At 40.6% G+C, this 27,289-nt stretch overlaps 1 protein-coding gene across 1 annotated transcript; it reads right to left on the bottom strand.

Annotated features, from left to right (window-relative positions):
• Positions 1 to 380: 380 nt before the first annotated feature.
• On the bottom strand, positions 381 to 18,307 carry LOC125886096 (proline-, glutamic acid- and leucine-rich protein 1-like). The gene is made up of 6 exons (XM_049572041.1): positions 17,653 to 18,307; positions 12,184 to 12,228; positions 11,726 to 11,770; positions 10,206 to 10,353; positions 8,381 to 8,542; positions 381 to 6,932 (listed from the first exon to the last, which is right to left on the bottom strand). Exons 1-6 carry the CDS (start codon positions 17,701 to 17,703, stop codon positions 5,809 to 5,811), a joined length of 1,575 nt encoding a protein of 524 aa, XP_049427998.1. The 5' UTR covers positions 17,704 to 18,307; the 3' UTR covers positions 381 to 5,808.
• Between the last annotated feature and the right edge of the window lie 8,982 nt (positions 18,308 to 27,289).

The following is a 27,289-nucleotide window of genomic DNA, read 5'->3' as shown; positions in this document are numbered from 1 at the left end:
GGTCTTGTCAAAGCACACAGCAGTTGATATATTCCACGCATGTATGACAACAAAGGACAGCAGATGTTCTCATACTGCATGTTGTATTTGACATTGCTTATACGCGGTGCATTCAACCACACTCGATTACACATTTCAGTCTAATTTTCCTTGCGGTTTACTCCTGAAAAGACAAAGCTTTCAGAGTGAGTGCAGCCTGATGATTCATCCTGAGTCACAGTGACAGCTACTCAGGAGTGGGTGTTTTTTAGCTCATTCCTTGCTGTGATAAGTTAGTGCATTTGTTGTGTTTCAAAGCAGAACATTGCTCAAGCTACGACTACAGATGTGTATGATGTTTACACAAGTACAGACACACATATGGTAGCACTTGTTAGCGTTTATTTGACACAAAATCCACAGTTTCTGTTGAATAAAGTAGCGCAGATGTCCATGTCTAACAAGGTAGAACCCCAGTGAGCATCAATGTAAAAAAAACCTCAAATGGATGAAACCTAAATACAACCCCACCCTCCGGGGGGGAAAAAAGCACCAGGATATGTGCAACCAAACAGATATCTAAAAATGTGATTTTACATTAGAGCATCAGAAATCTCTATGCTATACACCAAGATACAAAATCAACTTGATACTCATGATGACATAAAAATGTTTGGATATTCATATTGACAAATATCATGTTAACAAATACCAACGACAATCAACTTTGGCCTCATCATAAGCGACAATGATTTAACATCACGACAACACGGCCGACGATAACTCTCTCACACATGCGCACAACACACTGAAGAGCTGCAGGTAGAATTGCACACAAGGATACCCTCAAAGAACACCACAGTTTGTAGCAATATTAATCTGAACTATTCCACGTACAATCACATATAGATACTTCTATAAATCCCGCTGTGTCGTAGCTGCAGGAGTAAAAGGAGAACATTTTGTTTTCCGGGAGATCAACAGTCTTGAGTAATCCTGAATCAACAGGGTTTGATGTTTTGTGTTTTTCCTGGCAAACCAGTTCAGTCGTACCAACGTGATCTCAGTGTTAGTTTTTTTAATTTTATTTTTTTCGATTCTTCAATTCTCGGCATTACAAAATAAAGTCAGTACAAATATAGAGTAAATACTATCTTGATAAGGAGAAGTAAATAGTCCTTTGCAGTCAAAACTCAGCGAGGTAACAGTCTTATATCAGGCATTGGCCTTCAGTGGCAATGAGGGTAGAGTTTGGGCGTTTTTGTCTGTACATACTAGCTGCTGACAAGGCAAAAGAAAATCACACTAGTTCTATGTACACTGAACTCAGATCAGTTTGGCTTCAATGTAAAATCAGAGCTGGGGTAAAACCAGCCCCTGTTTGTGCCTTATGTGTGTCACGATTACATTTGAGTCACAGAGCTAAACATCTGCTGGAAAAATAAATACCTGAAAAATCCATAAAAAAAGGACAACTCTGTCCATCTGGATAAAATAATAGCTACTGTAACGGTGGCAGATCTTCCTTTTGGCCCCTTACACACACACACACACACACACACACACACACACACACACACACACACACACACACACAAACACACACACAAAATATATGTTCTTTTTTTAGTGACATTTAAACGGAAATGGTTGAGTGGAGTGTGGGGGCATTAGAGTGAAAGAAAATGCCAATGTATGCAAATCCAGCGCCAAGTACAGAAACAACAAGAAGAAGATGGAATTTGCAAATTTGCACATACAGTATTCTCTTATTTGTTATTTATTAATTCATGTTAGCTAAGTTGTTCATTTGTGTTGTTTTCTCAAAATGTCTTGTTCTTGTTAGTAATAAAATACAATAATAGTAAGAATAATTACAGTTTATAGACCTTGATGTCGACAATGAAATTCATGAATCACTGGCAAAACATGTACTGTGTTATACTCCAGAAATCTGAATAAATAATAATTAAATAATCAATCTTGCCTTTTATCCTTATAGTTTTTAAATCATTTACATGACGGAATATTTCATAATTTTGTTGGGTCATTTTATGGAAATCTGATGCTCATAAATCATCATATAGGAAAATGGGGCTCACTTTCCACCTACCCTAAATCACACTGCTCACGTACACGTTCAAAAATATTCAAGAGGAATCAACTTGAGATCTTTCGCCTCGACATAAACAAGATTTGACTATGATTCAAGGCTGTTAAATACATAATTTTGTCTGAAAATACATAAAAAAAGAGGGGAACATTATCACAGAAAATATAACTGATTCTAAAAAAGTTTACAATTTGGTTCATATTACAGAAATGGTAAATGGACTTGCACTTGTAAAGTACCTTTCTAGCCTTCCAACAACTCAAAGCGCTCCTACACTACAGAGTCTCATTCACCCATTCATACACAGTCACCCACACATTCGCACACAGGTGCTACCTGCTCATCGGTTTAGACATTCATACGCACTCACAATCTGGGGTTCAGTATCTTGCCAAGGATACTTGGACATGCGGACTAGAGGAGCCAGGGATCAAACCACTGATCATCCAATTAGTGAACAACCTGCTCTACTTCCTGAGCCAAATAAATCAAGCGAGGACATTTCCAGCTCAGATTTTTGTGTGGAGTAGGAAACAGACTTGCAATTTGGGAAATAGCTTGAAACTCCTCTACACATCCATCCATCCATCCATCCATTTTCAACCACATACCCAAAGCTGGGTCACGGGAGCAGCAGGTTGAGCAAAGCACCCCAGACATCCCTCTCCCCAGCAACAATTTCCAGCTCCTCCTGGGGGACCCCAAGGCGTTCCCAGGCCAGACGAGATATGTAATCCCTCCAGTGTGTTCTGGGTCTGCCCCAGGGCCTCCTACCAGTGGGACGTGGTCCAACAGGAGGTGCCCAGGAGGCATCCTGATCAGACACATGAACCACCTCAACTGACGCCTTTTGACGCGAAGGAGCAGCGGCTCTACTCCGAGCTCCCTCCGGATGGCCAAGCTATTATATTTTTTTATCCACATGGACAGAGCAGTCCAGAGGAATCTGGAAATACTTTCAGAGCAGATACTCTCCAGAAACACAGTTGCTTATCTCCGTGACCCAAATGAAATGACACCACATGAGAGGCACAAACTGGGGCTGGGGTAAAACCAGATAATCTGAGTTTGCACTTGGGAGAAACCTTAAGCCAAAGGCATTTTAAATGCAGTGTTATGTACAATCACGGGCCTCTGCCCAGCACAGCTCACGGATCAGTTATAAAGAGGTAAATGTCTTTTTTCACAACAGTTAATTTCCTACCGACCAGCATTAACTAGAGTAAGGAAAAAAAGTGTGAATACTATTGCTAAATACAATTTTTTTTCTTCAAGTCTCACATGTACTGTATATATTTTATAAAGAGACCGCTAAGCACTGCTAGAAAACGTTTGCCCATTTTGACGTACGACTATACGCAATATACAGAAAACACTCGCACACTCGCATAGCAGCAGTAAACTATAGAATGCCTAATTTCATCTAGGCACCGTATACTTTGATCAACAAACATTGGCTAGAGCTAATGAGAAGATAACAACTGTCCAGTCTTTAGCCGAAAGAAATGTACAGCAGCCAAAAGGCCCTTATGCTGATGTGTTCAGAGGGTGGAAAGTCTCCGTCAGAGCATTGGTCACCTCTGAGACACACCTATGAGTCACTGCACAGGAGCTAAGAGATAATAAGATGTCGAAACAAACTTCCTAACAAACCCCAAATCTGCTTAAACTCCCTATATACACAAACATAATTTGCCTGACAAATATTACTGAGCTGAACCGAGGCAACATTTTCAGTCCGCATAAATGAGTTGAAAGCTTTGCCTTCAGGTGTCAGATAATTAAGTTGGCTTTGCACTGAGCCAAGGACACAACAAAGCTCCATTTGTCTCATAATAACCACAGCAAGACAAACATGTAAGAAATATGATTGGAGACATTCTCACTTTGTAAATCTTGTTCTACGCTTCAGTACATTTTGTACTCAGAATAAATCACAAGACAGGATGTGTGCTATTCTCACTGCTAAAACCAGGATCGACTAACTGACATAGGAAGTGCAGGGCATCAATCAAAGTCCCTACTGTCAGTACAACTGGACGTTAACTAATGAATGATTTCACGTACAAAAACAGGATCAGCCAGGATACGTTTAGAGAAAAGCAACTCTCAGACATGATCACGTGTTTAGCCACAGCAATCACTCTGAATTTAAAACCTCACTTTGCACATTTACACCTTCGACATCTCACAGGGATTACCCGACTCAGACAGACGTTACAATGGGCACTTCATTTCAAACCGTTTTCCCAAAGCCCGCAGCTGGCAGGTTGTATCATCTAGCTGCAGTTTTAGGAAACTTTTCCAGAGGTTTCCAAGCCACACCAAGCGTCGTGCTATAAAAATGATCCGTAAACAACTGATCTTTTTTGTGTTGCGATGCATAAACCTTTTACATTCATTATCAGTGATGAGATTAGGCTTAAAGTTTCTGCCTCGTCAAAACTCAACACTCCCGTCCGTGGAGGAATCAGATTTACATTGCCTTGCAAAAAACAGAACAAAATGGCAACCAGGAACAACACATTAAAATCCAAAGTCAAACAGTAAGTTCATTATACAGTATAATCATGTAACAGTCTGAAACAACAATGTATAATCATAATACCATTGTAAAGCTTTGCCACCCACACGTTATAATTAATGTTTGCACCCCTTTTTCCTTTGGGGAGCAACGTAAGACACAATGTATAAAACACACACCTTGTGAATCAGTCATAAGAGTCGCCTTCTCTCGTTATTTCCTCTAAGACAGAGAGAAGTAGGCTGGTGAAAGCAAAAATTCACCCTACAAGAAAAAAAGGGCCGCAGGTTAGTCCTGTGGCCGCGATACATAACGTTCAACAGGTGTGAACCTCTTGGAAAGATCCAGTAAATTAAGATTATCTAACACAATAAGTCAGAGCTGCTCTTTTGAAAATGAATTGTTTCATGTTTTTACTTCGTATACTCCTAGAATATAATCCTATTCGATTGAAGAATCAGTTAAAGATAAATAGTCTTGTTCGTTGCTGCTGGGATGATTTGAGTAATACGGTGTATCAGCCAGCAGTTCCCAACCTTTTTGTGACTCGTCACACATTGCATAAGTCAAGACGCTGTGAGCAGGTCTGCTAAAGATTGATTTGCGCTTCTCAGATTGTTTTATCTGAATCATTTTTAAATGTCCAGAGAAGTAAAACTATCCCTAAAGATTTGAGAAACATTAGCGTATAATTTTATGTAGCATCTTCTTTTGCTGTTACTCATCATGACCCCTGGTTCTGACCCCAGGTTGGGAACCACTGACTATTACGGATTTCTTCTCAAGGAGCTAAAATGCTATTTTACCAATGCTGTGTCATGCAGAGAGAAGAGAGACGAAAAGCAAACGGCAGAGGGACAAAGGGATGTTGACATCGATCCACTGGTAAAAATGGATTTGGTTAGCATGTGGGGAGAGACAGAGAAAGAACAATTCATTTTCATCACTTTAGAGAGGAAGCTATACCATCTCCCAAACCATAAATAAATTAACTACAAACAGGACTTTCAGGTGTCGGCTTCTCTTGGAGCTTTTCGCTTGAATACAGAAAAAAGAGGATCCATTACTCATCCTCAAAACCTGCAAGACTTTCGTTCAGTGATTCAACTTCTCACCTACTGGTCTTGATCTGTAAAGATGCTATCAGGCATAAACGTCTCACTGTTTTCCACTACATCAACAGGCTGTCAGCTTACAAGGACTCCACAGTGATGATGGCCTCGCCTTGCTTCTGGATGAAACTGGAGGATGAGGAGATGTGGCTGCGCTGCTCAGCGCAGTCATCCAGGTGTGGTGACTGAGCGGCGGCCTTCGCTCTGAGGGAACAGTCCACGCTGTCGTGCAGCAGGTCTGCCCTCTCCTCCTCCTTCACAGCCTCCTTCCCTCTTTTACCAAAATGCCCCTTCTGTAGTTCCTCATCCTCTTGTGCCTCTCTCTTCACGTGGCAGCGACACACCTCGATGCCTGAGTCGCCCGTTAGCCGTCGATGCCGGAAATGATCCTCCTCATCGTCGTCTTCTTCTTCTTCCTCTTCTTTTTCTTGCTTTTGCTCCTCCTTGTTGCTGCAATGTGTGAAAACAGAAACATGTGCAGAGAAGAGAGCCTGTTTAGGGGGAGACAGAGTGGGCCTCGGGGCGGGAACACAAGGCGGGGCCTCTTCTTCTTTCTCTCTCTGCATGGCCACAGCTCCGAGTGGGTCTGAGAGGACGAGAGGATGGACTTGACCAGGAGGGAGGGAAGATAACAGAATGAGGGGAGAAAGTGGGAGGCGAGAGGGGTGTGAAGGACGAGAGTGCAAAGGAAGAGAGAGCGGTGGAGCTGAAGGTGAGACTCCATCACTGCCATTAGAGGAGCGTCTCTGTACTGGTATGACATCTGGCGTAGCCGTGGGTATGACATCAGGTGGAACTTGTGATGGAGGAGTCAGGGAAAGAGTTGGTGTGAAGCTGGCCCCAACCCTCGGCATGACAACACAGTCGCCCCCTGCTTCACTGGGTGTGGAGATGTGGCTGCTGTCGTATGTCTCGTCCGTCACCTGAACGGAGAAGGAGGTGCTGGAGGGGGAGGTGAGGGAGCACGACTCGCAGGAGCAGCTGGTGTAGTTGTCAGAGCTCTGGGAGGAAGTCAGGCCACTGGGACCGGGGCCCAGATAGGGAGGGCAGGGGTGACGGTGGTGGTGATGATGGGGGTAAGAGGAGCTAGGGCCCCCCATGGCACCTCCCTGCAGGGCGAAGACGGAGCTGTAAGGCGGAGGAGGGGTGCTGGGCTGCGCTGCCACCTCCTCATAGGAGGGCAACTTGAAGGATGCCAGAAAACCTGCGACGAAAGACATATCATGTATCAGCTCAAACGTGCAGTATGCTGCCTGACCTGTTGGGCCTGCTCACACCGAGATGTGTCACCAGAAAATACATTGTCATCCAGTGGTGTGGCTCATCAGTGTGACACTAAGCAAAGGCAGTCAATTAGATCAAGCAAGAGGTGGGTGTGGTAGGAACAGTGGGACAATGGCAGTCCATCACACATACACCCTACTACCTAGTCCACCTAATGTGTATTGATCCCTGATTTAACGTAGTCCCTGATAAATGCACTGTATACTATTTCTTTGAGTGATGCTTACTAAGACCTACAGTGCCCAGCTGTCTCATGAAAACAGTCTTTTTTGAAAAGGAAGCTGAATATTTGTGGTCCATTCTTAAATATTTATTGTACGTCCTTGATAGGAACTGGTGGGTTTGGAGCTGAGCGCCCAAGACATGCTGACAGATTGTTAGTTTTATTGTTAGTCTATTGATGAAGTTATTATAACTAGAACAAGAACAAAAACACGCTTCACTCTCTAACTAATTCAATCACCTGCATCTTGCTAATCCTCATTAACACCTGCTCAGACCTGTATAGGTGTGTCTAACCCTTTCTCTTCTGTCTGTCTGCTGAATCCAAATGTCCGGACTTAACCACACTTGCGGACTACGTTATCTGCAGGAACAGATGAGTAGGCACTGTTCATCAACTTATATGACACATATAGATGAATATGACAGCAGTCATAGTTCAACGTTTCCAAGGCAACGAGTAAAACAGTCTCGTGGGCTGTCTATCAGCCACTTGCAGTCTCTGCCCGCACAGACTTTACGTGATGACAGTAAATACCTCACACTATATACAACTGAATTCTACAAGGGCTCGGTCCGCAAGGTGGAGATTTGAGTTCAGCCCCTCTGTCCTCACAACCCTCTCCTCTAAGCTCCATTCTTCTCCTCTCTTCCTTCTCAGCAGGGCAGCTCAGTGGCTCCACAGCTAGCACCATTGCCTCACAACAAGAAGGTCCTGGTTATGAACCCCCAGGGTGGTTGACGAAGCACAAAGCTCGACCCCCGGGTCCGTAACCGTCTCTGGTCGACCCGTTCATCCCCCTTTGTTAGTGAAATGGGATTTGTTGACATCTTACTTTCCAATATATTATGTTATTTTGGCTGCATCATGGCTCTTTAGATTGAGTGCAGTTTACAACCTGGAAAAACAAGTGGAACAAACAGAGGTCCACAAGTTTTTTCCGTTTAAGTTCTTAAAATGTCCTCAGGGCAGCTGAACACTGTGGAAAACAGAACACATGTAAAGTTCTGGGAAATTGATTTTTGTATTAAACTGTGAGTACAAAACTGTCAAGACCCAAGCATGAGTCTAAACATTCTCTGCAGCTCCTGACAGAAGAACATGATCCAAAAAAAAGTGAGATGTAGTATCATAAGCCAACATACTGAGGTCCAGCATTGAGGAAGGGTAGTTGCAGGCTCCGTTATAGGCAATCAGATTGATCTCCCTCTGTCTCTGCTGCTGTTGGATCCTCAGCTTGGCCCGGCGGTGGCGGTAAGCGCAGAAACAGCTGAAGAGAATCAGCATCGTCCACAGCAGCCAGAACCCTGCAGAGAGCAGGAAATGACCCAGCATGAACTTGACATCACCGTGAAAACAAACGTTCGGTTCGCGCTTACAGAATTACATCCCAGATTTTCTCAGGTCACACAGAGGTATACACTGTTTTAAAAGGACTATAATTATGGTGGTTTCAGATATTCTATCCCATTGCACATAACTTCATTTATGTTCCACATTACTGCTGTCTGTTTTCCAAAGCATACTGAACGACTTTAGATTTATTTCCTAACTTTTGTGCATTAATTTGACCATGATGTCAGCTTTCAAACTTGAGGCAGGTAATTCATTTCAGTGGCGAATATGCTGCTATTGTTTTTTAATCTAATGAAAAGTTGAGACATTCAAGGATAGCTCATGAATGCAGTGGTTTATAACAGTCTGCAGTCGCGCGAGTAAAGAATAAATCCTTTAATGTCAACTTAACCATGACCTTTAGCCATAACTTCATCCGTAAATGTCAAATGACATATTACCCTGTGATCTGACCAAGAGAAACATACAGTTTCAGATGTGATTTTTAAGATCAGATTTAACTGAACAGCATTGCAACATGCAGCCTGAAGCTGTAGTTTGGTGCCCCCTAGTGTTTATTTAAAATACTTGACTTGGAAAAGCCCAGATACGGCTTATCCATTACCTTTACCTAAACGTTATAATGCAATATTCACTATGTCAAATATACGTAGGCTAAATGCTTTTTTAAATATGTTCTGTAAGAGCACCATAAAAAACAATCCCTCAAGTTCAGAGATATACAAAATATGTGCATAATGCTACATTACAATATATAAAACAAGTATGTTGAGTTTATTAAAATAGAAATATGTGTATTATGCTATATTATAAGGCATAAAACTAGTATGTAAAGTTTAGAAATATAAAAATATGCACATTATGCTATATTACAATGTATAAAACTCGTAGGGAAAGTTTAGAAATATAGACATATGTAAATTAGGCTATATTACAATGTATAAAACTAGTATGCTAAGTTTAGAAATATAGAAATATGTATATTATGCTACATCACAATGTATAAAACTAGTACATAGAGTTTAGAAATATAAAATATATACATTTTGCTAAATTACAATGTAAAGAACTAGTATGTAAAATACAGAAATATAAAAATAATGTATAAAACTAGTATGTTAAGTTTAGAAATTAAGGAATATTGTAAAAAAAAAAACAGTACGTAAAGTTTAGAAATATAAAATTATATCTTCCATGTTACAATGCATAAATGGAAATAAGAATAAGAAATATGTACAATATGTGCATCATTTGTATAGTATACAAAATTATATAATTATAATAATTATTATTGCTGTTGTTGTTGTTTTACATCAAGTTTATTTGGCAGATGCTTTTATGCAAAGTGCAGCAATGTAAAACATAGAGTATTATAAGCCTGATTGTCTGGCTGACCTAGATTAAATCTCTGAATTACACTGAAAATAAGACATCGAATGATCTGCACGACATCCCTCTCTTAATTTCCTTGTCAGATTATTTCACGTGCAGTAACTTATGTGTTGTAACCTGTTCTTAATATGCAACAGGAATGTAAATACAAGCAGATCTTTGTGTCCAGATTTTTTTTGTCATGCATTAGAACTCAGGACTGAAGTCAGTCAGTTAACTCACACCACAGCTCATAATAGTAGGTGCAGCAGCCTGTCTCTCCGCAGCAGTGCCCTGTTTCACACAGGTAACCTGGATTGTTGTTTACCCCAGGGCAGTACTTGGGGCTGACAACAGGCTGGCTACCAGAGCCTCCATGATGCTTCACCACCTAGTGGACAAAACACAGTATCACATACCAGCACAGTGACAATGGTGTTACTGCAGAAATAAGGCTGGAATGGTTGGTATGGCTACGGTATTCCCTCATGACAGACGACACAATGTGAGCATGAAAATGTATGTAAGGTTTACTTATTTGGTTTTTCCTCAGAGCTTTTGAAGATAAAGTCAGAGCAGAACAGCAGGCCGGTTACATCTGACATCAATCTTGAACCAAGACAGAGATTATAATCCCCCCTTTATACATTCACCTGTTAACACCTGACTGAAATTCCATACGTCAATCATATGATGACAACTGACCTTCTCTATGACAACTGAGCAAATGGCATCTGCTGATGAAGACCATGAGAGGTGCTCAAAAAACTAGTAGGTGAACCTTGAACTTGACTCAGCTATTTTCTTTGTCCACTTTGGGGCATCACTATATTTTGGCACACGTTAGAGTCACATTTGCAGTGTTGAGGAAGCTAGTTTGAAAGCATAGCTATGCAAGCTATCAGTTACTTCATACTAGAACAGGGGTCAGCAACTTTTACTACCAGCAGAGCCATTTCTGGTCCAAAAAAAAAAATTATATCTGTGTGGAGCTGCAAAATATATTTGAGCCTTATCATAACAATAGTAACACAGCCCCATTAAGTCTAAATTAGCCTATCAACATTACTAATCATTGTAATCATTAATATGTTTTACCATAAGGCTGCCACTCTGCAGTAACATAGTTATGAATATTTGGTATATTGCAGCGAAAGTGAACAAATCTATGTACTTTTAAATTCTATATTTTCCTCCAAGCCTTTTCCAAGCTGGAATTGGAAATTAAATTTTAGTAGTTAACTTAACACAAAAAACTAAGTTAACTACTTAAATCCCAGTGCAAATAAGACAGATAGTTGAAACACCAGCAAGTGACTGCAAACATGTATTAAACTATTAGTTTAATTAGATGTAGTTCACTACTCCCCAACATTCACCATTAACTCTCATTCTAGCTCTTTTTTTTAGCTCCATTTTGGTCTCCACCAACTCCTGATGAAGTGGCATTATCAGCATGTTTTGCTGAATAAAGCTGCCTGTGGTGGCTTTAAACAGGGTTAATATGAGCCTGCGACAGTAAACAGTAGTAGTAGTGCTTGTGGTTCATAAAATCAAAACATTCTTCTTGCTTTTAAAGACGTTAAAATGTCTCATAGTGGGTGATAATTCTCTGTAAGTGACCCCATTCACAATACACACCACACACTTAATCCATTATTAATAGAACATATTGATTAGAGCAGCTTTAACATCATTTTGTGAGATGACATTATGTTTATTTGCAGCTTCAGGTCAAAATTAAATTATAAAAAATCTCACACCTTATTAACTGTGCGCATGTCAGCCTCCTTCTGAGAAACAGCCACCTACAATGAGAAATGGAAGGACCTCTGTGAATTTTACAGTCACATCTTAATTACTTACAAGTCAGTGCAAGGCAGAGAAGAAACCATGGACCTAAACACAGACATTAAATATAACAAATGTTCGACACATCATAAAAGGCTGATAAAATGTCCATGCTTGGGGGAAGAGATGAGCTCAGACACTTCAGCGAAACCATAAAGCCACGATAATAATGCAGCAAGAACAGGCTGCTGTATCTGTTATGTACATAGTTACCACACATGAGACTGAGAAGTGCTAACAAGTAATTATGCATCGCCATAGCAACCACCGTGGTTACGCTCGGAGGCTTTTTTTTTACCCGTGTGGACAATGTTTTCTATTATCCAGCAGTGTGAAATGTTTAGTTGTGGGTGAAGGTCGAGCTCCCTACCGTGGCAGCTTCAGTCCCATCCAGCCCCTGCAGGGACATGGTCATCTGGGAAAACACAGAGAGATGTAACAGTTAAGATGGAGCTGCAGAGAGAGACATGATACAGAAAGAATAAACAGAAGATCACCACTACGTGTTACAACTGACAAGCACACGTGCTTCACAGGAGAGAAATTAGACTGTGCTGTCGTTCTAGGAATCGAGCATGACAAAAAAAGGCCACTAAAGGCAGCTTCCCATGTGTGACGACGCCGGTTACCCCACACTCCTCACTCTTCAAGGAGCCGGGAAGGTCAATGGCTTTTTAACAAAACCTATTTCTCCTCTGTGTGTCTAGATAGCAGCCAGAAGGCACCAATTTCCAGACACTCTCCCTTTCTCTGTGCTTATTTCTTTCAAAATTCACACATGCATACACCTCGAAAACTGTGATGAAAATAGAAAATAGGGGAAATACGCTAAACGTGCATTCCCAAAGCCCAAGCTGACATGCTCGGACTGCTTCTTTTGTCTGACTGACAGTCTGAAACCCCAAAATACTCAATTTACAATCATTTAAAGGGAGGAAAAACAGAAAATTCCAACATATGAGAAGCTGGAATCAGACAATGTTCGTCATTTTTGCTTGATAAATGAATTTTCTGTTGATCTGCAAAGCATTCTGACACTAAATCAGTCACATAGTATACACATGAAACATCTGGTTATCTTAAAAAAATTCCCTGGTGGCATTTTTTGACAAGGGTAGCATCTCAGCAGGCAATGAAACCTACACCAATCACACAGGCTGACCTACCTATAAGGATCCTACACAATAGGATCCATCATATAACGATCTGAGTCCAAATACTATCTGCAGTGGAAATAAATAGAGCATTTACGCTACCCAAATGTAATTCTGTCACAGTGCAGATTTTAAAATTCTGTGTGTCACTCACGCCTCTGTAAATGTCACTCAGGCCCACCGTGAGTAACGGGAAAATATGCCTGTGTGTGTGTGCCGGCTGGATGTGGGGCCACGGTCAAAAACAATGTGCAGACACTGGGGGCTGCAGCCATGTAAATGAGACCTCTTTTGTTAACAACTGGCTGCTGGTTATGTAGTCAGCACAGGGAACAATGTTGGCTGCGGTGTCTGTACATACATGCCAGCGCGTGCACAGATATACACACACATGCACACAGCTATTAACAGGTTCAGAATTATATCTGTCTACTTACAAAGACCAAAATGACAATGAGCCAAAATTCAACAAGCAGCTAACTCCACACACTGCCCCACCATGACTGTACACAGCTGTTAGTTAGCCGACAGATATTCTTATTTACTGAAGTATATCACATACGTATACCCTTCTTCAACACCAGATGCTTCCAAACACAAACATTACATGACACTTTGGTGGAAGAGAAATGTCTAAGGACATACAGGAGCGTAAGACAAACTAAAATTACAAAAAGTCATGCCAAAAAGTGATCAGGTTGCAGGCAGTACCATGTGGTCATGAGCACAAGATCTTCACAGGCAGGTCTGTTATGGCTGGGTACATTCCTCAATATAACACTTAAAGGTAAACTTAAGTATTTCTAAACCTGGGCCCTATTTTCCTGTGTTTTTGTGTCTCAGTGACTAGGGGAGACCACAGTGTTTTAAACTGGTCCAGTATTGATAGAAACCACTGCAGCAAAACAGGCTGCAGTGTAATCTCGACAGGCAATTGTGCACTGTCAATTTACGTCCATTAAAAAGTGCTTGATTTCGTCACTGACAGGCTCATATTGTTATTTTAAGTGTCTGACAACATTATGAAAAGGACCCTACAGAGAAATGAAACGTTGTTCCGTACCTTTTGGTGGTCTGTTTGTGACCAAGTCTCGCTCAAGGAGAAGTCTCATTCTGCAATCTCACAAGAGTTGTGTTATTGCAAGAAAAACAGTGGTGCTGGAAATTAGGTTGTTGTGTTGGAGCAAATAAAGCGTAGCTTAGTAATACAAAAAAGATTTTCAATGTCATGGCTGAATTTCGATGATGTGGAAAAGTCAGTGAGATTTCAGGACAAGACTGCTACTTAAGCAAGACAAAGTTACACACAACAGACTGGATCAGTGGAAGGTATAAAAAAAAACTTTTCTCTGAGGGTATCTTTCCATAATGTTGTCACACACTTCTAATAACAATCTGAGTCTGTCAGTGGCAAAAACAAGCAGTTTTTATAGCTGTAAATTGACCACATTGCAGCCTGTTTTGCTGCTGCAGCTGCAATTTCAAAGACTCTCTCCATTACTCACTTAGACACAAAAACATGGGAAGATAGGTCCAGGTTAAAAGAATACCTACATTTCACTTTAAAGGTCCAGTGTGTAGGATTTAGGGCGATCTATTGGCAGAATTTGAATACAATAAGAAACTTTTTTTCATCAGTTTGTAATCATCTCAAACTAAGAATCACTGTGTTTTTGTCACCTTAGAATGAGCTGTATATATCTACATACAGAGCGGGTCCTCTTCCACAGAGTCCGCCATTTTTTTCTACAGTAGCCCAAAACAGACAAACCAAACACTGACTCTAAATAGGGGCCAATTGAGTTCTTGCATCGGCCACTGTAGTTCTCCTAGGCTTGGGACACAAGAGAAGTTTCAGTTGGTTCCAATCTGCAATCTCTCTATTACATGTCTCTAAATCCTGAACACTGGACCTTTAAATTTTGGTACCAATACAAAACAATATTTTTTTGATATCGAGCTCAGAGAAATATAGATGTGCTTTATTACAAAACATTTTGTTAATTTAAGAAAAGAAGCACTCAAATCAATCAACAGTTTGTGTCAAGATTTCAAAAGGATTTCATGTTTGGCTATTTTTCGTCTACTCTGCTACAACTAATTATATATAAGACATTCTGCAAACTGTTTTTGTTTCTGATATATGCGGACCACTAAATATTGTTCCACAACAAAACCCAACAGGAAAGTCTTGCTGTATATCCATCTGTCAAATATAACCTCAGGTGGTTCATAAGTAAGCTTTCATACTGTTATGAAATACGGAGTCAAGAGGGAACTGAGTTCCTGTGGTAAGCCCACTGCACAGCGTGGAGTACACGCACGTGGATGCGAAGTACATTCAGACTTCCCCAGAGACCACAGACTAACCACAAATGATTTCCACCTCTGGGATCCCTCAGTTCTCTTTTGCATCGACACACACACACACCTTACTAACTCCAACATAGATGACATGAAACCTGTGAAGAACACGCCAATTTGTGTACATCTGACTGTGAGCCTCCCTCGCCACCTGAACACCCAAAAATTATGCGTGAAGGGGAAATCAATTGGAGGATGGTATTTCAGTTGGAAAATGCACAAAAAACAGGCATTTATGTCATGTAGTCAAGATTATGACTTAAATTATATGTTAAATTCTAAAACTTGCATGTAAATAAGATGAGGTCAAGACTCCTTGGACTTTGAAGCAAACTGTGGTCATCATGTGGGTTTAATAGATTTGCTTTTAATGTCAGACTGAAGCCGAGCCAGACAAACACTTTTTGCTCCACTGAAGCCTGTAAAAAGGTCGAGACACATAAAGACAGATGCTGCATCTTTATATGAAGCTATAAGAACCAAGTCCTTTACCACAATAATAATCAAATGCCAAAACTTGACCTACTAAAACAACATTAACTTGGGAAAAAAAACGTATTATCCGACATTATTATAGTAATGCTGCACCTAAAGGTATACTTCATCTCCTGAATGATCATTTGTATATTATTAACTCGCCCTGTTGTATTGAATGAAGAATCCAAAAACAACAAACTTTAGCCCTTTTCACACAGAGGTCACGCTACAGGGCCACTGCACAGTCCCTGCTTTATGCCTCCTTTCCATTTTTAGACAGAAACAAACAACTTCAGTGTGTGATTATACACAGACTCAAAGGAGGCCTGATGGGTATCATATGTAACACAACAGCCTCAGCCTCTACTGTGACATAAGACATATGCATCTGTTATATGGTGGCTGATCTCGTTCTCTGCTCAGAGGGTAAGGAGCTCCTGGATCTAATTGTTTTCCCATTGTTTTGCTGACATTTACGGCCACTGCTCTTCTTCTTTAAAATAGGCACTAACTGCTAACAGCTACTTTTAAAATCTCCCATGGTGGGTCGCATGCATAACACGTTATCATCATTACTGTAAGGTAGCAATACTTGTGCTGCTCCTGACAAATTTCCCTACAGAGACAATGAAGCTGTCCTGTTTGTACAGACACAGTTTTTTGCGCTGTTATTACTTCCTGTGGTGGCTAAAAGACGAGAAAACGCTGTCCCTCCATCTGCAAATGCACCTTACGTACGGTACAGCAAAGCGGTGTAATGGCGTGATATAATCTCCCTGAACAATCAGTGTAAAAACGGGCAGATGTTTTGATATAGTTTTGCTGTAGTTAAACACTGTCCCCAATGACTTCAATTTATCAACAATGTTTACTGCTTTTGGATTCTTCGTTCACTGTGGAGGCATGTGAGAAAAATAAAAGTTTTCTTTACGAATTCAACACAACACAGAATGAGGAATAAAAAGTGAAGTATTCCTTTAATTATTATTATGCAACTAAAGCAACATGTTACTATTAGTATCACAGGGTTTGAGGTGAATGTTACTCTACATGTTACAGTGACTGAACATAGATGTCTCCTCTGAGCACTTTCAAACAGATGTAGTTTACACTGTGGTATCATGAATACAGCTGTATAAGCCTAAATATTTCTGGACAACAACAGACTCAGAACAAGGAAACATCATCCCCAGTGTTGAGCTGGCAGTGTCCTGAATCAGCAGTATGGTGTTCTGCTGGACAAGCAGCTGTATATTAGATTTATGAGGCTGTAAGGGGTTTGGCAGTTACAGCTCTTTAATCATGCCTGCATATATTACAGTTTAATCCTTGGTGCATTATGGCAGCAACCAACTTTAAAATCTAAGTGCAGTTTCTGCAACACAAGTCAACAAGTCAAAAAACTACAACTGAAATCCACAATATACAACTCATAACTTTCCTTTAGTGTTCCCAGAGAGAGTTTACTGTGTGTCTGTGGTGAGTTTAGTGACACTGGATTAAATTTTAAAAGATGTTGTTGTGCATTAGAGGGCCCTTGCTTCTAAAACTGTCTATAAAATGTTTTGCATGAACAACAGCACCACAGACAGCACTTCCTCTCTCTACAAACAATCAAATAGAAACTGACTTTGCTGCAGTGGTGCAACAAATGTACATTCTGTCCTGGAGAGACATGTCAAAAGATGCAGTTCAGGATGAAGAACAGGAAAAGGCAGACGGGTACAGTACAAGTTGAGGCCACTGTTTGTCAACAACAACACAGACCGTGCAGAGCATGTTGCTCTGCAGAAGAACTGAAGCCCAGCTGTTTGTATCAAAGCAAAGCTGTGCGGTGCGTTTACCTCCTCAGCCTTCAACCCGAGGCAGAATGTCAGCGTTTTCTCTGGATCCATGGCGACAGATGAATACCAAGCTAAACAGAGAAAATACAAACGCAGAGGTGGGATGTTATTCTGCTAAGCCCCCATCGCTGCTGTCCCACTCCACAGACACAGTGGCCTCCCCATCCGCCATTGCCCGGACGGACGGACGGACGGATGCCCCTCCCAGACTCCGCCGCACACACCGGAGCACCGCGGCCAGACTCCGGCTGTATTTTAAGGATGGAGCCGCGGAGTATCACAGTGCAGACGTCGCTGTCGTCGACTGTTGCGTGCTGTAGTGAAATAAAGATGTTTTATTCTTTGTTTTCGCAGAGAGGGTCGGAGCTGAGCATGATGTCATGCTTCTCCAGCCCCCAAACTACTTGTATGGGAGCGCTCCGGCTTTGATTGGCTGGAGCTCCCAGCAACAGCCGCACAGAGGCTGCTGCTTCAACAGGGCTTTACTCTCACACTGTTGCTTTATTAATTACACATGGACATAAAACCAGAGCTTTTTAATTGTAGTAAAACATAGCCATGATAGTGAGCAATATAGTTGAACACAAAGGTGAACTCAGTGGTTGTTTGTGTGCGCCAGACATTGGCTTCATAGGGGAGACCAGGTGTGGTTGTGTCAAGGGAATCGTTATTACAGCACCACTTTCACCAAGAAGGACTCATCTAGGAGTCATGTAAGTAAGTAAAATTTGATTTATATCCTCCTGAGACCCTGTGTCCTCATACCAGGACATCACATTTTGGGTTTACTCGACTTTACCTCATCCTACTCAACCTAGGGTGACTTCACACCTGCCCTGTTTGGTTCAGTTCAATCAAACTCAAGTATGTTTGCCCCTAAGTGTGGTTCGCTTGGGCAGGTGTGAACACAGCAATCGCACTTGGGTGCACTCTAAAACAACCGGACCGAGACCAAACTCTGGTGTGGTTTGTTTGTGGAAATTCTGATCAATCAAGAGCAGCTTTCTGGCACAAGGCATTTTATCTGGTCCGCTTGAAAATGCTGCCATTAGGACAAGAACCAACTCTAGGCAACTGTGCAACTTTGTAACAAAATTAGTCCCTAATTCGGACCAAAGCAAAACAACTCTAGGTCTGAAAGCACCCTAAGTGCAGTTCGTTTGGGCAGGTGTGAACACAGCAATCACACTCGAGACCCTCTTGAAGAGGTGGTCTCGGTCTGGTTACAAATGAACTCTGGTGCACTTTGTTTGTGGTGAGAAAGTGTACCAACCTCGATCCGAACCAACTGCAGTCACATGACACATTGTTTGGGTTAAACATGAGCACGTTACAGTCCTGGAGGATTATTAATGGGCACCTCCTCCTGTACTGCCTTAATATGCACATTCAGCACATCCAATGCATCAAAACATTGTTTTCTAGTTGGAGCCGCGCCTCGTTTTCAAACTGTATGGTTTGACTAAAATGAACAATGACAGCAATATAGTACACGATGAGCAGCGCTAAAATCAACCTGCGTAGTTGTCCCTTCATTGTGACATTAGAAAGTGTCACATTTATCTTGCAAGTGTACTCTTCTTCAATGTTTTGTTTACTTCCTGGATTTTTCCCGCATGGAAATTCTGACCAATCAAGAGCAGCTTTTTTGTAAATGCGTAAGTGAGAACACGAACCAACTCTAGGCAATTATGCAGCTTTGTTACAAAACTAGTATCTGATTCGGATCAAAGCAAGCGAACTGTTGGACCTGTTGTCCACCTTTGTGGACACTCTTTTATGCCACCTAGTGGTAGTAAGACCAAAATACACTAATCCATATAAAAACAAGATGGCAGCCATCTCTGTCAAGACAGTCTGCAGCCGATCCCGATACAAAAGTGGACAAGGTCCAAAACCTGATCACATTTTATGGTTGAAACTTGTTTATTAATTCTAGAATGATATGGCAACAAATTTGACCAATTTTAGCAACAGTAACAAGGTAAGACACTTCTTCACCTACACTCTACTATGTTAAAACATCTGAAAGTCACTTTTTTAGTGAGGGTAACATTTCAGTTTTATTGCCTCAAAAGTAAAAAAGTGGTCTGTGGACTAAATGTGTTACAAAACCATATTAGATACAGATATTAGAAATGCGTCACTTCTACTGTATAAACATAGGAATACGCTACATTGGGTCAAAGTTGGGTCAAATGTGAGCAGGGTTGGTTAGCGTGCTAATTAAATGCAAAATGAACAGTTGTAACTATATTAGTTGTGACTATAACTGTATTTTTATAAAAACCATTGTAAAAGATTAGAAACAGTGTTTATATTGTTAGTTATTATTAATTTGAATGGTCGATGGCAAAAGTTACTAGATATTCCTACCTACTCTGTTAAAGGTTAATTTTCTCTGGTTCTTGTTCAAAGTAAATGTTCAAATTGTTTCTATTGGTTGGTTCATTTTTTTTTAACATTTTAACGTGTGCCAACCAACCCCCTGATTTGGCTGGTTGGCACAAATACACAACAAGAATTTAATCACAAATCACCTAATATTAGACAACATTTGAGTACATTGAAACATATTTATTCACAGCTGAGACCGTACCCTTTCATTTGCTCCTGGTGAGAATATTCTAACATAAATTATGCCAGAGAAATATGTATAAGTGTGCCAACCAACCCCGGTCTCCCCTATGGTTGGATTAGCAGCGATACTATTGAAGTTAGGATTATGTAACTTGTTTTAGGTTAGAGAGCAATGTCTTCAGTAACGTGAGGCATTTTATCTCTGCTCATTTCAAACCACCACCCTGCAACAGCCAGCTAAACAAGGCCTGACAGGGGTGGGGGCGGTTGTAACACCTTTATAAAAAGTGTCGCAACTAACCCCAATGACAGCTGAACTAATTTTCTCTATCTAGCTCACTCCTTTTTTCAGTCTGCTGAAAAGACAGATAGGGATGTGCTTGCATACTTCTTAAATCTGCATCAGGTCAGGTGGGCAGGGACAGACAGTAACATCTGTCTCATGGTCTGTCCCCAAAGAATACTGTCTGCCATGTGACACTGAGCAGACACTGCAAGAAATTACAAAACCTCAGACAAAGAGGATCAACACAGCTGCCCTGTGTGGGCGATCGCAGCAGTCACAAAGTCTCGATGTGCAGCAAAAGGTAGTCTTGATTGGTTACTTAACTGAGGCAGCACATTTGTATTTTGGACCATGAGATACTAAGCATCAAGAACAAGTTAGCTAGTTAGACCTCATTAGGAATTGGTGTATGAATCAGTTTTTAGGTGTATTTTTTGTAATGTGTCATTTTTTATTCCTTACCCCCATAACAAGGCATGTTGTAATAGTGGAGCTCCTTGTATTTGACATCAATTAAATCTTTTAGTAAGGTCAAACGGCACAATGAACCAATTCTTCATCACTCCATTGCAATTATCTTATTATCTTTACAGCTTTGAATTATTATTGTTGCATCATGTGCAAACCAGAGGCTATTTATTGTTCCAAATGAGCTATGTGTGAGTTTAACTGCAGCAATTCTTGTTTTTTCACTAGCTGCTATTAAATAAACAGCTCAAGGCAAGAAAACTGCCTCGTCCACAAATCTGAGGCTTTCAAGGAGTGTAAAGCATCAGTAGGTGATTTCAGCATATTGACTGAGGGAAACACTGAACATTTGACTGTGGGAAATACATTGATGTCAACATAACCCTTTGAAAGGTCATATTAAGAGGATAGTGAGCTGAGGAACATAGGATCTAATGTTGCTCACTGTGCCTGTCTATAAAATGTGCCTCTCTTCTTCTCTTCTGTCTGGCCTATTATTATTTTGGTCTGGGTCAGAGGAAGACAGAGTCAGCCTCTAAGCTGAAGATCAGCGATTCAATCCCCGGCTCCTCCAGTCCGTATTTCGAAGTATCCTTGGGCTGAACTGAACCCCAGATGGCTCCTGATAGCTGTTTCATTAATGTGTGAGAGCGTGTAAATGGTTACTGAGTAGCAGGTGGCACCATGTATGTTCGTCTCGGCCACTAGTGTGTGACTGTGTGTAGTGTGAGAATGGTTGGAGGACTAGAAAATCACCATGCAAGTGCAGTTCATTTACCATCTGCAGCATTTCAAACATACTGTTGGCAGCATAAATTATGCCACTAATAGTGTAGACTTCACTGTGCATCTGACACAGCTATATGTACAAAAATGTTGTAGGTCATACTCTACATTATGAAACAGGCCTTTTTTGTACCGTTCTGTACTTTGCTATGATGGTTTAAGTTAAAGAGTCATTTCAAACTATAATATCTCCATGCATGAAGATTATAAAACAGTTACGGACCAAATGCTACACGTGCTGCACTGGAGTTAAAGCCTATAATTTTGAGAGATTTGACTTTGTCTATTCTAAGCCTGCATGTGTTCACGCAGTATTTATGATGATTTATGACAAAATATGTTTCTTTTTGACTTGTAAACTAATTTTGAATTCCAGCATAAATATTCCTGGCAAAATAAAAATGAAACAAAATCAGTACATCTATGAAGTACAATCAGAAATACAGCTTTAAGCTAATACCTTTTTTATTCCTCCAAATTGCTCCGTGAGTGCGTGCGAATGTTGAGTAACAGGTATGGTCACCTCGGCCACCACCACCAGTATATAAATGTGTGTATGAATGGGTACATGTGAGGTAGTGTAAAAGCGCACGTAGTGTAAAGAGAGGAGAAGATGGTCCGTAGTCATGTTACAATACTGACCATCATGTGTCTTGATGACAGCCAGTGCCTAACAGAGTAGACACAAATCCAGCGAGGTGCATCCATGACAATTTGTGTCTTTGTCACTAGAGGGCAGCAGAGTACAGGCTTTTCCTTTTTGTGACATTTTTCCGCCCTTGGCCTCTGAGGTCAGATGATTGACCTGCAACAGAAAAATACGGCTGCAGCTCAGTAAGACTTTGGCAAACAGTTACAGCTGTTACAGTGAAGACATGCAAAGGAAACTACACTGTATGTGAGACTCATTTATCTTTACACATCTATCCATCATTGCTTGTGCACCTCTTTCTCTCTCTCTAAACAGGAAAGGGGAAAAAGATAAGTATTTCCACTGCCCACCTATTGTTTTCTCCATGTTTCATACCTGTGGCTGAAAGCTGTCACAGTGAAATACGTGTTTGAGCGCTTGCTCACCAGTATTGGTCGTGCATTTGAGGTACAACTATTGTAAAATATGGATTAAAAGGGAGTAACAATGAACAGGGTGTGTTAGCGCTGTAGATGTATTGTGTTAAACCAGCAACAGGTTGGATGGTAAGCACACCGCGTTTCATACCATGTGGATGAGCCACACGCAGACAGGAATTTATAAAGAATCAATATTCATAAGTGTTGGTTGCTCTACACGAAAAACTTGAAGTGAGTGACTAAATGGAGCAAGACAGACATTTGAACAAGCTATTAAAATGAAAATAAAAGTAGATGAAATAATGCTGCCTCTTAGCGAACCAATACTAATTTAGATCTGTGTACAAACATTGAAATAAAATAGCTCAGTGTCTTTTTTCTTGTGAGAAATACAAGATGAATGCTGAAAATCTTTAAAAGAGCTCTCCCCATAATATTTACTACTGTACCCTGATTTACAGTAATGCTCCTACGCATTTAAGAGAACATGTTTGGTCAATTTGTTTGCTCATCCACGTAATAACACAACGTGACAAAACACACTTCCTCTGGCTCCTCTTAGCACATACACACGCACTTGTGCACACCCACACACACATTGCACACCCACACACACATTCATGCACCAAAACAGCAAACCCCTTAATGGACAAGGGACGTTGTGTTTTTAATTGTAGTGAAAATGAATAGATAAATGACCCGTGCTGTGGTACATAAAGAAATATGCAGTGTCTCTGCATTTTTCACAGGCTTAAGTTAAAGATCTAAAACTGTTTTATGCACACAGAAGTGTTATTTCAATCAAATTTGGTTGCAAATTTGTGAAAATCCATGTAACAGAGCACTTCGCCTTTCCAATGTTCAGACACACCAGATACTGAATAATTCTTTAGTGCATCTGTGACCACAAATGCGTTTCTTTAGCCCTACTCATGTAAAATCCTAATAAGTCTTTTTTTTTCGTGATAAAACTGCACATTTTAGAGTGACCTTTAATTGTGACCATTACAAGACACACCTGTGTAGCTATAATGTGGTTTAATTAGCATCTTGATATGTCACGCCTGTCAGGTGGATCGATTATCACAGAAAAAAGAAGTGCTCACTAACACAAATTTGCAACAAACATTTGAGAAAAATGTGTCTTTTGACTGCGTAAAAAGTCTTAGATCTTTAACTTAAACCTGTGAAAAATGGGAGCAAAAAAAAAAGTGCATCAGACATTGAAAAGTGAGTTGTTAGAAACAGGAACGCTTGGCAGTACAAGAGAAGAACACGCAAATTCTCATGAACCCTTTAGAGGAAACTGTGAAATGAAACTCATTTTGTTTTGTTTTCCCTCCCACGGAGAGATAAGACATGTGATTTGTGCAGTAATTACTCCTGCTAATTACTTTATGCCTTCTCCCCAGCCCAAGGAATATGTGCTGTAGGTTACACAAACTGGCATTCAGTATGTGGCCTTGCAGCACGTCTCCGTCTCTCTCCCTCTGTCTTATCTCACATCACTCATCACCGCTTACTATCCACAGAAGGCGAGCAGCTGCAGAGCAGCAGCTACACATCCACGAAAACATGAAAAAAAAGTGACGTGTAAAGCGTGTCTCTCAAAGCAAGTTTGTAGTTCTTGCACTCTCGCATGTTTTAAAGTCAAACAGAAGCTATTTGAAGGAAAGTTTAAAGTGACAGTTTAGGGGACATTTAATTGGCATTGAATCCTCCTGAGCCAGCAGGCGTATGTGTGGTTCACTAAGTCATCTCTTGGCATGAAATTATTTATTTTCTGCTTTCCAGAAAGGGTGTTAGGAGCTGAAATTAAAAGTCCAGTCTGTCAGACTTAGATCGATGAATTTGCAGAAATATTTTCTTAAGTATATTTTAATCTGAAAATAAGAATATTTTTGTTTTTGTTAGCTTAGAATGAGCTGTTTACATCTACAAAGGAAGCGGGTCCTCATTTACAGAGATTGCCATGCTGTACCACAATGTGCAAAATATGTTTTTGCGTTTTCGCTATAGTTAGCAACCCCTCCGCGACAAGAGCATCAGAAAAACATCAGTTTTTTTAACGTGAAACTGTTTTATTTAGTTATTCTAATATTCTAATGCGGGATTTATACTTTTGCGTCGAATCGACGCCTTACCCGACGTCGTAGCCTGACGTGCACCTCCCCAGAAATGTAGCTACATGTCACGGCGTGTCTATTTCTGTAAACTGAAACCATTTCCCTCAGTGGAAATTAAGCTTTTATTTACTTTAATTTCACAGATAAGAAACAAGAAATTGTGAAGACAATAAAGCCTCCACAAAATAGCATTTTAAGTCTTGTGTGTGATTTATCCTGGCTTCATATGAGCACAGGAAATCTCCGCTCGTCGCTAGGCTAATTTATACAATGTAAAATGCCATAGGCATGTGCTAATAGTGTTAGCATGTTATATTGTTTGGAAAACATGTTTAGTATAAGACAGTTGTTTTGTCAGTGAACCTTGTGAGTTGTAAAAGAGCCGAATTTTGTGACGTTACCATTGTTAAATGTTGCTGTTGTCCCTGGCTTTATATGAGTAGAGCAAAAGTCCGCTAGCTGCTAGGCTACTTTGTGGGTAAAATGTGTCCAGCAAAACACGTGTGCTTTGTCTATGAATGCTGTGACTTACGATGAAGCTGATTTGTGTACTTGTGTTTGACATTGACGCTATTAAGCCATGTTTAATGTGTTTTAGGTGTGTTTTGAATCAAATAAACTTAAGAGCACTTCACAGAAACCCTGCCACCAACTTGTGTTTCGGAGGTGTAACTGCAGCAGACACACCACTGCGCAAGTATAAATGCTCATAACACCGTAGGCCACGTGCGTAGGCTACAGCATAGGCTCTGCATCGAGCTGACACACAAATATTAATCCTGATTAACAGGGAGAAGTTTCAGCTGGTTGCAATCTGCAGTCCTCACCACTAGATGCCACTAAATCCCCCTAAATACTGTTCCTTTAAAAGAACTTTTCAACTTGTGACAGACCGATAAAAATGCAAAGTTACTGCAGCCCGTAAACTGCTAAAGAAGTTGCAGTTTAGCAATTATTTATGATAATTAATATGACTATGATATTAAATACTATGTTAATAATATTATTGTTCATAAATTTATAGTCATATAATGTATTTGTATACACAGCACAACAAATATGAGTTGGTTCCCTCTTTGTCCCACTGTCTGATACAATCTCACTTGCACGATCAACATAATGTAAGTACAGAAATTTCCACTGTCATATGTACAACTGACAGTCACGTCTTTAACAGCACACACACAATGGATGCTGTATGACAGCATGGGGGAGTGACAAAACACAGGTTGTTTTGTGAGAGATTAGACGCAGGCCAGGCCCACAAGTCTGGAGTTCATAATGTGGACTTTGACACAGTTGTCAGAAAAAAAGCCCTTATAAGACAATAAGGAATGTTTCCTGTGGCTACGTGGTCGCTGTTATTTTTAAACCTTCCCAACACGTAAGAGTCATAATTCTTGACAATGATGTCACTCTGGAAAGCTGATAGGGAAAAAGCACCGGTCAGTCAACTGCAGACTTCCCTTTTCTCATTAAATGCCCAACAGAAAGTCCACGAATCAACTGGCAAAGCTTAATAATTTGCTAATGCTGGGAAATGCAAAGTGTCTGGTGTTGCAAAAACAACATGCATCTGCCTGCACTTACCACACTGTCAAGTCACATCCTGTGCCTCGTGGACATGTGACATTTAAAAATACCACTGTAAATGACAGTGCACTGTGGGTCCCTGAAGGGGAGAGAAAAATTCCATATACTTTGCATCATTATCAGCTATTTTCCAAAGTGATGAGGAGCACTGAGCTTCTTTCCTCACCTGCATGTCAAATTACAGCCACGTTCTGCGTGTTCCTCTTTTTCTCTGCGTGCGTGCCTTTGATCACATGTTCGTGTCAGAAACCTTAATGTTTGAATTTTCTGCAAGCAAGTCACCCTCTCTTCTCTTTATGTTGCTCCTCCCTGGGCGAGAGATCTTCAGATAAAACTCAATCAGTGCTTAACTTCAACACACCAAGATAATTTGTCTGTCAACAAAATCTAATTCTGCATCGCCTGTTCCTGTTTTTCCAAACTGTACGTATTGTTTAAACACCCTAAAACCCTTTTTTTAAAAAAAAAAAAAAAAAAAAAAAATCAGCTTCTTATGTTGAGAATTAGGCTCCTACACATAAACTGTAAAAAATAATGGATGTAACTGCCTTGACGTCACTCACTGGTTTGTGAAATCCCATTTTGAAGCTTTGACTTTGGCATTTTGGCTGCCATCTTGGATTTTTGGTGCCAGAAGCAACCATATTTGGAAATGTACTTACCAAAAAAATGAACATCTGTCTCCTTGGAGGATCCTTTAATACAACCAAATGATGAACAAGACTTT

Source organism: Epinephelus fuscoguttatus, linkage group LG3 (genome assembly GCF_011397635.1).
Source record: "Epinephelus fuscoguttatus linkage group LG3, E.fuscoguttatus.final_Chr_v1".
Classification (NCBI taxonomy): Eukaryota; Metazoa; Chordata; class Actinopteri; order Perciformes; family Serranidae; genus Epinephelus; species Epinephelus fuscoguttatus.
The sequence above is the reverse complement of the archived record's forward strand: the minus strand, read 5'-3'. Positions and strand labels throughout refer to the sequence as shown.

Excerpts from the sequence above, each read along its gene's own strand:
- LOC125886096 (XM_049572041.1), bottom strand. The coding sequence starts at position 17,703 with ATGGATCCAGAGAAAACGCTGACATTCTGCCTCGGGTTGAAGGCTGAG. Across the intron at positions 10,354-11,725 it reads ACATGCGCACAGTTAATAAG|GTGGTGAAGCATCATGGAGG; the intron begins GTGTGAGATTTT and ends TTTGTCCACTAG. Across the intron at positions 6,933-8,380 it reads TTCCTCAATGCTGGACCTCA|GTTTTCTGGCATCCTTCAAG; the intron begins GTATGTTGGCTT and ends CTTTCGTCGCAG.